Raw genomic sequence first — 12,370 nt, 5'->3', positions numbered from 1 at the left:
AGCAGTCATGAGCTGCCAATTTACTGCTGGCAGTAATTAGTGCCTCCAGAGCAGGCAGGGGCAATAAGTGCTCTGGTGGGAAGAAAGTGAATCTCATTTCTGACTAATGACTGAGGAAATCCTCAGGGTGGGAGAATATTTTAATCTAATTGGGATTTTAAGCAACAGCAGGCTATATCAGGAAACATTATCCTAAAATGAGGTCCTAGCCTGGGCTGAATCAAGGTGCTGAGGAAAGAAACCATCAGTAACCAGCTGCTCATCACAGGGATTATGCAAATACCTGTAGTTTGTTATCTGGATAGGAAGATGGAGAACAAGATTCAAGGCCTTTTAGATACGATTCTTGAGACAAAGGGTGCACCTTGCATGTTTGTTTTCAGATTTCTCTATATTGTTTCTATAAGTTTAGTCTGATATGTTAGCAACACTTTCAGGAATAGCAATATGTAGCAGTTCCACAGCCAAGATGTTGGAACCTTTCAGATGTGCCTTACCTGCCAAGGCAGTGCTTCAGGATGTTACAGATCTCTGCTCTACTTCAATGAATAACAGCAGAGATGGGAATGAGATTTAATTTTCTTGGGAAGAGTGCTCAAGTGCCAAGGGAATTTACTATGCCTATGGTGACTTTTACTGCTTCCTTGAAAAACCCCAGATGCTTTTCAGTTTTAACTTCAATTACCACCATTAAAAATGGCAAAACTGGTCTTTCATTTCAGCAAACAATGACTTTCTATTAAGGATTGCTGCATTATATTGAGGGAAGTATTTACTGTTTAAACAGATGGTGTTTTCTTGCTGAATATCAGTTAATTTTGATACTTACTAAGAAATTTTTAAATACTAACAATGTAACAATATTTCAAAAGTGAGATAGAATAGAGGCTGTTTAAAATGCATTTTGTGCTCTTGAGATAACCCCAAGTTTACTATTATGGTGAGGAATAGCTGCAAGGAAAAAAAACCAAACATGAGTTCCAGTACCTCTTGTTTCATATTGAGGGTGTATCTCAGGTGGAAAATATTGCCCATTAAAGCTGTGTTGATTGGTTCAGTAGCAACATGCTTTGTATTCTCATAAAAATGACTTTTTAAAGGTGTGTTACTCCTTACCAATGGCTGCAGCAATGTGGAGAGTGATGGTGACAGGTATTGTGTGTCTCACAGGTTCTTGTCTTGGCCACTGGAGCTGGGCAAACAATGGGTAAAATACAATATTTGATTCTCTGCTTGGTACAGCCACTATCACAGCTTGCTTTCTGGTGACCAGAAACATCGAGTTGGATAATTTGGAGGGAGACCTTCTTATCTTCTAAACAGAACAATTCAGATTATCAAGTAAACTGCTCTCTCTACACCAGAATATTTGTTGTTGGTTTTACTCAGTTGTTTTGGGACCCCATGCCCTTGGTGGGAGGAGGGCAGGCTAGTGAGCAGGACTTACACTTGCTTATCATTAGAGATTCTTAAATGTAACTCACAGATTCTTTAACTCATACTTTCTTCAGGATTTTGCAAGCTTTCCTGCTTATTTAATTAGGTCTCAATTTTTTTTTGGTGAAGGCTGAAAGACAATGACAGTTGCAGGTCTTGATCATCTGTTACGGGTTTGTCCTTGGTAAGTAGTAATCCATACATTTTCTGGTTTTCAGTTCACTTTTATAGTGTCTGGGAAATCAAAACAGATTTGTAGTCTGACCCTTTTGTAGCTGGTGCTCTGTTTTTGTGCAGATGGATGCAATACCCTTATGTGGTCCACAGTTTCTAGCTCAAGTATCTTGAATGCTATCTCTGACTACAAAGTTTGTGGGTTTTTAATTTTTTTTTGTTCCCTTAAGGGGTGCCATAGGAAAAAGTTCTATGTGTCTCCAGAGAAATGTAGTAGAGATTTATGTTTAGAGGAGGTAGGCAGTGCAATCGAGGAACAGATCTGCTGGCAGAAACAGGGATTTGAGCAGAGCCTGAAAATTGTGCAAGCCCTGAACCATTAGGTCTCACTCTGTACAATTTATTAATAAGAAACAGAAAACAAACAAACATAATATTTTCAGCAAGTTACAGGAAGAATTAATAACACAAAAATGCCAAAGGTTGAGTCAATCACAACTGATTGCTGTAATAGGTCTGACCCTCCTTGTGTGGGGAAAAAGGCTTCCTGTAAAAACACTTCAGGAACTCCAAGTGATGATGCTTTAAGAACAAACCCATTTACTCCACTTGTTCCTTTCTTTTGCTTCTTGTAAACAAAATGATGTCTGATGTGATTGGACAATGGTTGGATATTAAAAATGTAATTTCAAATGCAATTAAAAAAATTGTTTATAATTAGGATAAGTTAAAGAGTGACATAGATGTATGTCTATGAAAGACTTGGTTTCTTAGCAACACATTCATGAAGTCTTTAAAAAAAAATCCTGTGGCTGCAGGAATATAAACATGTATCTATCTAGCTGTTTAATTTCAGCACCATGGTTGCAAAATAAATACTTTCTACAGAAGTTTACAAAAATAAATCCATTTCAGGTTGTTTTTTTTTTAAAAAAAGCAACTTTACTTTCAGTAGGAGGTTAAGTTGAAATTCTTGAGGCAAAAAATTGTTACAGTAAGACATCTCTACGAAGCAGCTACCCTTCCCAGCAATATTTATATGTGTGTATCTAGTTTCTTCTGAAGGCAGCAGCAGAAAAATACTTTGAATCCTGTTGTAAATTATAAATAAGATATTTGTAATCTGAAACAATTTCTTTGTTAGATTGCATCTTTCAGTCCTGTTTTCACTTCAGACATGCTGAAGGCAGAGCTGTGTGAAGTGAAGGCTCCAGCAGGGGAATGTCGGACAGTCCATGCCAAAGCAACTTGGTAGCCTAGAGTGGAACTTTTGCAGTGACACTTGGACAACTGAGAAAGTCTAAATTTAATTTTAGGATTCAAATTTTTAAAAAAAATTCCTGACAAGAAGTGACCAATAATTCCAATAATTTCTAGGATACCTTAATTTTTATGCATAAAGTTCCCCAGGTGCTTGAAACACCACGTGCTATCTGCTGCCCCTGGTCTATGTAATACAGGCACAGGAGAAAGATGAACACAGGACTTCAATCCATGATTGCCTGAAGCAATTCAACCCCTGCTTTCTAAAATGGTAATTTGACATTTTTTATCTCAGTTGAAGATATTCTGTTTTGTCTTCAAACTGAAAGACAGTAGATTTATATTAGATGTTGGGAAGAAATTCTTTCCTGTGAGGGTGGTGAGGCACTGGCACAGGTTGCCCAGAGAAAATGTGGATGCCCCATCCCTGGAAGTGTTCAAGATCAGATTGGACAGGGCTCTGAGCAGCCTGGTGTAGTGGAAGATTATTTCATGTTTCTTGCACGAATTCTTAGCCACATGTACCAAATCAGATTTGTCATCAGTGCAGCTAATTCCAGTCTGTGTTTGTGGTTGATATAACAGGATTTATTGTTGCTGTGCTGACTTTTTGACACACTTGTGCCTTCTGACAAAATCTTTGGTGCACTGACGCTGCCCCTCGCCGCGGCTCTCCTCGCCCTGGCTAGCTCTTGCTCTCTAGCCGCTGGCAGCGCCGAGAGTGGGGAACGGTCTGGGAGCTCGCTGTCCCAGACCGAACCTTCAGAGCCTGCGAGCCACCAAGCTCTGCGGTCTCAGGTGCGTCGTGGGTGCCCGATGAAGGCAAGGAGGAGGCTCAGAGTCCCAGGTTCTCTCCAGAAACCAGGTTTTATTCCAGGGTCGGGAGCAGTGGATGAGGGAAGGACTGGAAAGGTCAAGGGTAGGACGGTCTGAGCCAGGAGCACCTCCGTGCGCTCCAATTTAAGGTGGGGAGGGTACAAACACAAGAACCAATCGGGGCATCTCAGGGGAGGAGTTGGGGGGCGGGTTTACAATGTTGGGGACCAATAGGAATAACCTGTGGGAGGGGCGGCAATCACAATGCCAATGGGGCCTCGAGTGAGGGATGAATGACAGGGAAGGAGCTAGAACAAAAGGTGGGGTTTACATAGATTGATGGGGTTCAGGGGCAGGAACAGGGTGATGGACAAGGAAGGTTCAGGAAAAAGGGGAGGGGTTTACAAAACTGACAAGTGGGTAAAACCATCACAACTCATGGGGGGAACAACATTAAGAACAAACCATTTAAATTAATAACCAGAACAAAATGAACAGGCGGCAACATCTCCCCCTTTCTTTTTTAGAAAGAGGAGGTTGCATCTGCAGGAGGTGCAGAGGGCTCAGGGAACCAGTCTTTAAGGGAGGGAGAGGGTGGAGGCGAGGAGGAAGGAGAAGGAGCATCCACAAAATTAACTTGGGGAGGAGGAGACACAAGGTGGAGAACAGATTGAATTAAACATCTCTTCAAAATGGCGAACGCAACCAAAATTATAAAAATGACGAAAACAATCCATAAAACAGTTTTCAGGATGGATGAGAGCCATCCGGACAGTCCCCAGCTGGAAAAGATGTTGGTGGCCCAGTCTTCATGTTCTTGTTTTATTTGGTGGACCATGCCTCTCATCTGTTCGATGGTTTGGCGAATGGAGGGACTTTTTGATGTCAAGTTCATGCAGCAAAGCCCCTCAAATTCCCTGCAGTCGTGGTTGTGCAGGAGCAGCAGGTAGTCTATGGCCGCCCGATTTTGGAGGGTGGCTTGCCTGGTGATTTCCTCGTCTTCGAGGAGGTCGCTTAGCGCAGCTGACGTTAAATTTGCTTGTTTTACTACCCAACACTCGAATTGGCCTAATTCTCCAAGGGCTTGAGCAGCGGCCAACCAAGGCAGAAAAACAGACACTGCTACCCGTTTTAGCTTACTCCAGTGGAAAATTTCTGAGTCGCAGTCTGGGTCTAAGTCGTCCAGGCTGCGCTTCTTGATAGCCGAATTATTCTTTTGGCTCCAATTTTCGATTTGGGTCGTGTTGGGTGAAAACAAGGACAGCCGGCCCAGTGTGCACGGCCCTCCGAGAAGGCGAGAGGGGATGCCTGCCCATGCCCGATCCCCACAGATCAAAAATAAACCTTTGGGCAACTGAAGAGGGGTAGGGTCAAGGGTTGAGGGCATTTTCACGTGGGCAATGTTCTGGCACCATTTGGCTGCCTGAAATTGCTTGTTCACTTGCACCACTTTGGGATAGGGGGCAGGGTTAGAAGGGTAGTAACGAAAATGCACGCAGAAAGACGCCGGGGAGGAATCTAAAAGGTCGAATTCTTGGGGCTCAACGGTCGCCTTCTCCAGCGTGGCTTGCCAGTCTCTCCAGAGGAGGAGGGGGTTCTTCGCTGGCCTTTTGATCTTATACATCGGCGCCGAGCGGACGACACGTTGAGTCGGCCTTCCCCGGTTGGCGTCCTGGAGCAAGGTGGTAAGGGAGTCGGGAAACTCTTCAGGCTTCAAAGGGATCCCCACCAGGCATGTTGACATTGGGTTTCCCACTGCTCCGGTGGAGAGGCACAGCTCGTCACGCTGCAGGGACTTCGCCAACATGACCCACACGTTTTGCTTTGGCTGAGGCACGATCCACCCTTCCATCTGGGCCACTACTAACATCACACCGAAGATGATCCCGGTGACGCTTGGGGCTGTCATGTCTTCAGGGATGGCTCTCTCTAAAACAAAGCAAACACAAAACATAACTTAACTGAAAAGAGGAATCTCTAAAATAAAGATTTGGGGTTTTTCTCCTTCTCCTCCTTGGGGGGTCCGGAGATGACCTATTCGGACGGGACAGCACCCTCACATTGATCTGGCGGCCTGCTTGGATGTTTTGGGACATACGGTTTCACCCACTTTTGTGGGATCCACCGCAGTCCTTGGGGCGAGGAAACGCAGGCGTATCCCCGTCCCCAGGCCACCAGATCGAAGGGACCCATAATTCGTTGGGTCTCGGGGTCTCGGACCAGCACTGGAGGGCGCTGTTGTAACTTGTAGCTGTTGGCAGATGTAAAATGCCGGGCCACTGGAGGGTTATGATCACCGTCTGAACAGTTTAAGAAGTTTAGGGTGTAAAGGGCCTTGCACAACCGTTCTTGGGGGGTGCAGCCCTTTACTGTCTCCTTTTGATGGACAAGGGCGCGCTTGAGCGATTGATGGGCTCGCTCAACAATCGCTTGGCCTGTGGGGGAGTGTGGGATGCCTCTCTTGTGTGTCACTCCCCACTCCTGCAGGAAATCCTCCAGTTTCCTGGAGGTATAAGCTGGGCCATTGTCCGTTTTGATCTCTTTGGGGACCCCCAGCACAGAGAAAGCCTGCATGAGGTGTTTACATACATGCTCGGCTTTCTCCCCTGTGTGGGCAGAGGCATAGATAGCACCTGAGAAGGTATCAATGGAAAGGTGCACATAGCGGAACCTGCCGAATTCCGGGATGTGTGTGACATCCATTTGCCACACCTCACAGCTCCCCAGGCCTCTGGGGTTGACCCCAGCTCCCAGAGAGGGCATTGCAGTGGACTGACAGTGTGGGCATGTGGCCACGATGGCTCTGGCTTGATCTCGCCTCAGGTGGAATTGGCGGACCAGCCCAGGCACGTTCTGGTGGAACATCTGATGACTCAGCTTGGCTTGCTGGAATACATCAGGGAGCTGAGCCATAGTGACAGGAGTAGTGAGGGAATCAGCTCTTTCATTTCCCTCGGCTACCGGGCCAGGGAGTTCAGTGTGCGACCTCACGTGCATCACGAAAAATGGCTGCTTTCAGTGGGAAACGGTAAAGATTAACTTGGAAAGCAGCTCAAACAGCTGTGGATTGGAGACCTCCTTTAGGGCGGCATTCTCTGCCCTAGCTACTACCCCAGCAACATATGCCGAATCTGTAACCAAATTAAATGGTTCGGGAAATCTCTCAAAAGCTCTGACGACAGCATCCAACTCAGCGACCTGTGGAGATCCTTCCACATACTTAACATCCGCTTCCCACCGCTGAGTTTGAGGATCCACCCAAGTCACGACTGACTTGTGGGATGCTCCAGACGCGTCAGTGAAAACTGTCAGGGCCTTGAGGGGCTTTCGACTCCGAATTGAGCTTGGAATGATGTTAAATTTAGCATTAAAGAATTTGTGTGCTGGGGCGTGGACTGAAACTTGTCCACTGTAGCTATCAAAAGCAATTTGGAGAGCCTCGTTCTCCTGCAGCAGTTGTTCAAACATCTCCTTTGTCAGCTTATCCGGGGACGCCCTGTCCCGAGACAAGCTGACAGGCACCCGCACACACGCAAAGTCGCACCCTGCCATCTCCCTGAGCCTGGCTCTAGCTTTCCTGACAAGCTGAGCCACCAGCTCTTGTGGCCGGGTGATACTCTTGGATCGTTGATGGCTCAGGAATACCCACTCTATGATCAAGAGTGGGTCCCTTGAGCCTTGATCCCACTGAAAGATGAGCCCACACAGGTGCGGCAACCTTCCCAGAATGATGTACTCGAACGGCAGGGTCGGCTCATATCGATGTGCCTGCCTTTCCATTAACGCAACTTGTGCCTTCCTCAGTGCTTCCCTTGCCTCTGGAGTCAGGGTCCTAGGAGAACTAAGCTCCTTCTCCCCCTTCAAAAGCATGAAGAGGGGGGCTAGGTCTTCGGTGGTGAGGCCCAGCCAAGGCCTGACCCAGTTCAAGGTCCCGCACAGGGAGTGAAGGTCTGCCAAAGTCTTTGGATTACTGTTGATAGCCAATTGTTGAGGAACAATGGTCCTCTCAGTAATCCTCAGTCCCAGATACTTCCAGGGTGGCATCCTTTGAACCTTGTCTTCCTGGAGCTGGAAACCTGCAGATGTTAGAACTCTAACCACTAGGTCAAGTGATTGAGTAAGCATATCGTCATGGGGGGCGCACACTAGGACATCATCCATATAGTGATAGATGATGACCTCCCCCATTTTGGCGCGAACGGGAGACAGCAATGAAGAGACATACCACTGGCAGATGGTCGGCGAATTCTTCATTCCTTGAGGTAGCACTCGCCAGTGGTATCTCTTCATTGGGGCTTCTCGGTTAAGAGTGGGCACCGAGAAGGCAAACCGTGGGGCATCGTCAGGGTGTAGGGGAATTTGAAAAAAGCAATCCTTAATATCAATCACTGCCAATTTCCAATTTCGGGGGAGCATGGTAGGGGTAGGCATCCCTGGTTGAAGGGGTCCCATGTCCACAATGACTTTGTTGATTTCACGAAGATCGTGAAGGAGCCGCCACTTATCCTTCCCCGGCTTACGGATAACAAAGACCGGGGAATTCCAAGGGCTTGTGGTTTCTACTATATTTCCCTTATTAAGTTGCTCCTCCACGAGTTCGTTGAGCGCCTTTAATTTATCTTTTCTTAGCGGCCACTGATCAATCCAGACCGCTGTATCAGTTGTCCAATCTAATTTCTGGAAAGGGCGCTCTACAGTGGCCGCCTCTAAAAATCCCGAGGGGTTTTCGGGATCTCGATTTTAACCCCCCACTGGGACATGAGATCTCTTCCCCACAGGGGAACCTGATAGTCAGCAACAAATGGGCGTAAATTTGCCAATTGCCCATCTGGCCCCGCAATTTGCACCACGCTCTTTGAAATTCTTGCCAATTGGGTACCCCCTATGCCCTGTATCTTGCCTGCCACGGGTTGCAACTCCCAATGTGACGGCCATCTCCTTTCGGGGATGATCGTCACATCCGCTCCTGTGTCAAGCAGTCCTTTCATCTGAAAGGTTTCTGCACCCTGCTTGACGCTGCAGTCCAGAATGGGCTTTTCCTCACCCACCACTTCTGCCCAGTAGACGCCTGGTGCGTGGTCGTCTACTGGGACCTGCTCAGGGATTGGTATGAATTGGGCAATGATTTGCCCCTTGGGCAAAAAGAAGGGTGGATGAGTGCAGCGCGCCAGGAGAATGAGGTTCTCCGGACCACCCGAAAAGGTGATCGGCGAAATCTCAATCTCCGGGGGTGTGTGCTTGGTGTCCCCGATGGCGATGCACTTACTGTCACGTCCGGTGTCCATTGTCTTCCCCTCCAGTGGGTCCACAGCTACTACCGTCCAGCGCTGGGACCGGAAGAGGATGTCTCGCGTCGTTACCAAATGTCTCGTCCAGTGAATAGGCCATGTCCGGTTCTTGCTCTCCCCCCCCTCTGCGATACCTGCCCCATTTGTAGCTTCGCGCGGGGCAGGTTCGCGCCGCGCTCCTAGTTTTTTTTATTAAAAACTCCCTCTCCCCCTTTTCCCCCCATGTTGCCCCTCGCAGGCCCAGGGCAGGGAAGTAGAGCAGTGCAATCCCGGGCCATGTGTCCCAGCTGCCCACAGCGGTAGCATTGCAGAGGCCTTCCAGCTGGTGGTGGTAGTTGGCCTGGTGGGTGCTGGGTCACTGCAGCTGTCGGTAGTCTCCTGGCCGCTTGCAGTGGTGGTGGCACCCTGGACGCCCCCATTAACGGGACCTTCTTCTCGCAGGCGTCAATGAGGTCATCCAAGGTGGGCGGTGGATACATTGGCAGGCTAAAAATGACTTGCTTACACATATCATTACAATTAGCTTTTGCCATTTCCAAAATCAGCTGCTCTTGCATTTCTGGTTTGTCAACCTGCCTCTCTATTTGTTCTTGCAGGCGGTTGATAAAAATGTTGAAGGGCTCATTAGGGGATTGTTTGATGTTGGAGAAATTCGTGAGGGGTTCCCCCCCCGGCAGGATGTTAAATGCCTTCTCAGCGGCCTCTGTTATTCTAATTAGGACAGACCGGGGTAAGACCCTGGCCTGTTCTTCTGGCTTTCCCCAATTCCCTTCACCGCACAGGTGGTCTATTGAGAGGGGGTTTTCATCCGCGTCAACCGCGGTCTCCTCGCTGCGCAGCAGCTCAGGAAGGATGGCCTCCAACGATTTCTTCCACCTCTGTTTCCACAGCCTATAGTCAGCTGGGGAAAGGAGGCAGGCAAACAATTCCTTTAAATCGTGGGGGACCATCTCGTTCGCGGAGAAGGTGGCCTTTAACAAGCCTTTAAAATATTCACTTCTCCTGCCGAACTCTTTCTGAGCCTTGCACAGCTCCCTCTTTGTTTGGAAGGAGAAGGGTTCCCATTCTCGGTACCTCCCCCCCCTTCCTCTAAAACTAACCGGTGCGGCAAAGGGAATTGTAACCTGTTCCGGGTTCTGGTCCTCAGGCTTGTCACTTCCGGTTCCCGAAGCGTGGGAACCGGTAGGAGGGGCGTGGGAACCGGAAGGGGAGGCGTGGGAACTGGGAGGAGGGGCGTGGGAACCAGAAGCCGGAAGAGGCGGGGCTGGAGGACCGACTGAGGGGGAGGGTTGGAGGGAGGAGCGACGGCCGGAAGGGGTGGAGTTTTGGGTGGTAACGCCTTGGGGACACACCCCCGAGGAGGAGGAACCATCTGTGGATAAGTGGGAGGGGTCAGGGTAGGAAGAGAGGGAGGAGCTAGGGAGGAAGGGGTTGGACTTTGAGGGGAGGAAGGGATTGTGGGAAGAAGGAGCACAAGGGAGGGGTCCGACCATGCGGTCTCCGCCATCTTGTGTCCCTCGGGGGCCATTTTGGAAATCAAGTAGGGTATGGGGAGACTTAGGGGAAGATTTAGGGGAACACCGGGAATGAGGGAGTGTAAGGGAACCAGGGTTCTGGGAGAGTAACTGGGGATCAATAACTTTATCAACTTGGGGATTTGGAACTTGGAAAGGGGAAAACTTGGAGTTATTAACTGGGGAAGTAGGGGAATGGGTAAGGGCTCCGGCAGCTTGGCCAGGGCTACCGGGGCAAGGGTTTTGAGGGAGGCTTGGGGAGCCAGGGAGACTACTGCCGACTTCGGAGCCCTGCGTTTTACGGGTTGCTCCGCAGGTCTCCCCCAACTTAGGGACAAGGGACGAGGAGCAGGGGTTTGGGGAAACTGGGGAAACTGTAGAAACTGGGGAAGGCTGCGTTGGCTGCTTCTGCATTTCCCTCTTTTCAACTAAAGCAGTCCGAATTAGAACGAAAAGCGGGATTAATTTGGCGGCTGTTTTGTCCCCCTGAACTACCAAAGCCGTTAATTTGGACCCGACCGAATTCCAAAATGACACCGAAAGAACATCTTCGGGGGACATATGGGGAAAATGCAGAAAAAGCCAACGGACAAGCCTCTTAACCAACCCACGCGAATATTTATGTTTCCCACCCTCAAGGAGACCCACAACTTGGAAATAAATCCCCCTCTGCGGAGCCGACAAACGTGCGCCCATCTTTTATCCCCCGGCTCCGCAGTTCCACCGCCTCCCAACAGCAAATGGGAACTTAACAAACAAAAGAATAAGGGTCAAGACCCAGCTCACACACAATACTCACACACTACTCACAGGGGCCACACACACACCCCCTTTTCCCCCACCGGGGAATACTTACCGGGTCTTGACTTGGGCTGTGGGAGACGTCCGAGCACCCCAGAAGCGGTCTCCTGCGCACCGGGAGATTGTCGCTTCTTCCCCTGGGAGCGCTGCCGGACAGAAACCGGCCTGCTGCAACCAGGGTAGCCGCCGCCCAAAGAGTCTTTATAATCCCACACAGACTCCTCCGGGGGTCTCCACGGGCTGTAGAGGCCCCACGTTGGGCGCCAACTGACGCTGCCCCTCGCCGCGGCTCTCCTCGCCCTGGCTAGCTCTTGCTCTCTAGCCGCTGGCAGCGCCGAGAGTGGGGAACGGTCTGGGAGCTCGCTGTCCCAGACCGAACCTTCAGAGCCTGCGAGCCACCAAGCTCTGCGGTCTCAGGTGCGTCGTGGGTGCCCGATGAAGGCAAGGAGGAGGCTCAGAGTCCCAGGTTCTCTCCAGAAACCAGGTTTTATTCCAGGGTCGGGAGCAGTGGATGAGGGAAGGACTGGAAAGGTCAAGGGTAGGACGGTCTGAGCCAGGAGCACCTCCGTGCGCTCCAATTTAAGGTGGGGAGGGTACAAACACAAGAACCAATCGGGGCATCTCAGGGGAGGAGTTGGGGGGAGGGTTTACAATGTTGGGGACCAATAGGAATAACCTGTGGGAGGGGCGGCAATCACAATGCCAATGGGGCCTCGAGTGAGGGATGAATGACAGGGAAGGAGCTAGAACAAAAGGTGGGGTTTACATAGATTGATGGGGTTCAGGGGCAGGAACAGGGTGATGGACAAGGAAGGTTCAGGAAAAAGGGGAGGGGTTTACAAAACTGACAAGTGGGTAAAACCATCACAACTCATGGGGGGAACAACATTAAGAACAAACCATTTAAATTAATAACCAGAACAAAATGAACAGGCGGCAACAGTGCACTCTATTTCTGATAAGCCTTTTGTGGTTACTCTTCCTGCAGCTGTGTTGCCTGCAGCCGTGGGACTGCAGCTGTGATCCCCTTTAGATTCAAATTTGAGCAGTCCAAACCAAACAACCTCTTTGCACATT

At 49.3% G+C, this 12,370-nt stretch overlaps 2 protein-coding genes across 2 annotated transcripts; both read right to left on the bottom strand.

Moving 5' to 3' along the window:
* Positions 1–3,722: 3,722 nt before the first annotated feature.
* LOC147651677 (uncharacterized) lies at positions 3,723–5,644 on the bottom strand. Its single transcript, XM_086841855.1, has one exon. The coding sequence runs from the start codon at positions 5,642–5,644 to the stop codon at positions 4,214–4,216; it is 1,431 nt and encodes a 476-aa protein (XP_086697981.1). The 3' UTR covers positions 3,723–4,213.
* Positions 3,723–11,333, bottom strand: LOC147651676 (uncharacterized). Its single transcript, XM_086841854.1, has one exon. The coding sequence runs from the start codon at positions 11,186–11,188 to the stop codon at positions 9,158–9,160; it is 2,031 nt and encodes a 676-aa protein (XP_086697980.1). The 5' UTR covers positions 11,189–11,333; the 3' UTR covers positions 3,723–9,157.
* Positions 11,334–12,370: the final 1,037 nt, after the last annotated feature.

Source organism: Cyanistes caeruleus, chromosome 9 (genome assembly GCF_971803275.1).
Source record: "Cyanistes caeruleus chromosome 9, bCyaCae1.hap1.1, whole genome shotgun sequence".
In the NCBI taxonomy this organism is placed as follows: domain Eukaryota; kingdom Metazoa; phylum Chordata; class Aves; order Passeriformes; family Paridae; genus Cyanistes; species Cyanistes caeruleus.
Note: the sequence above shows the minus strand (reverse complement) of the source record. Positions and strands in the feature narration are given on the sequence as shown.

Excerpts from the sequence above, each read along its gene's own strand:
- LOC147651677 (XM_086841855.1), bottom strand. The coding sequence starts at position 5,644 with ATGTTTTGTGTTTGCTTTGTTTTAGAGAGAGCCATCCCTGAAGACATG.
- LOC147651676 (XM_086841854.1), bottom strand. The coding sequence starts at position 11,188 with ATGGGCGCACGTTTGTCGGCTCCGCAGAGGGGGATTTATTTCCAAGTT.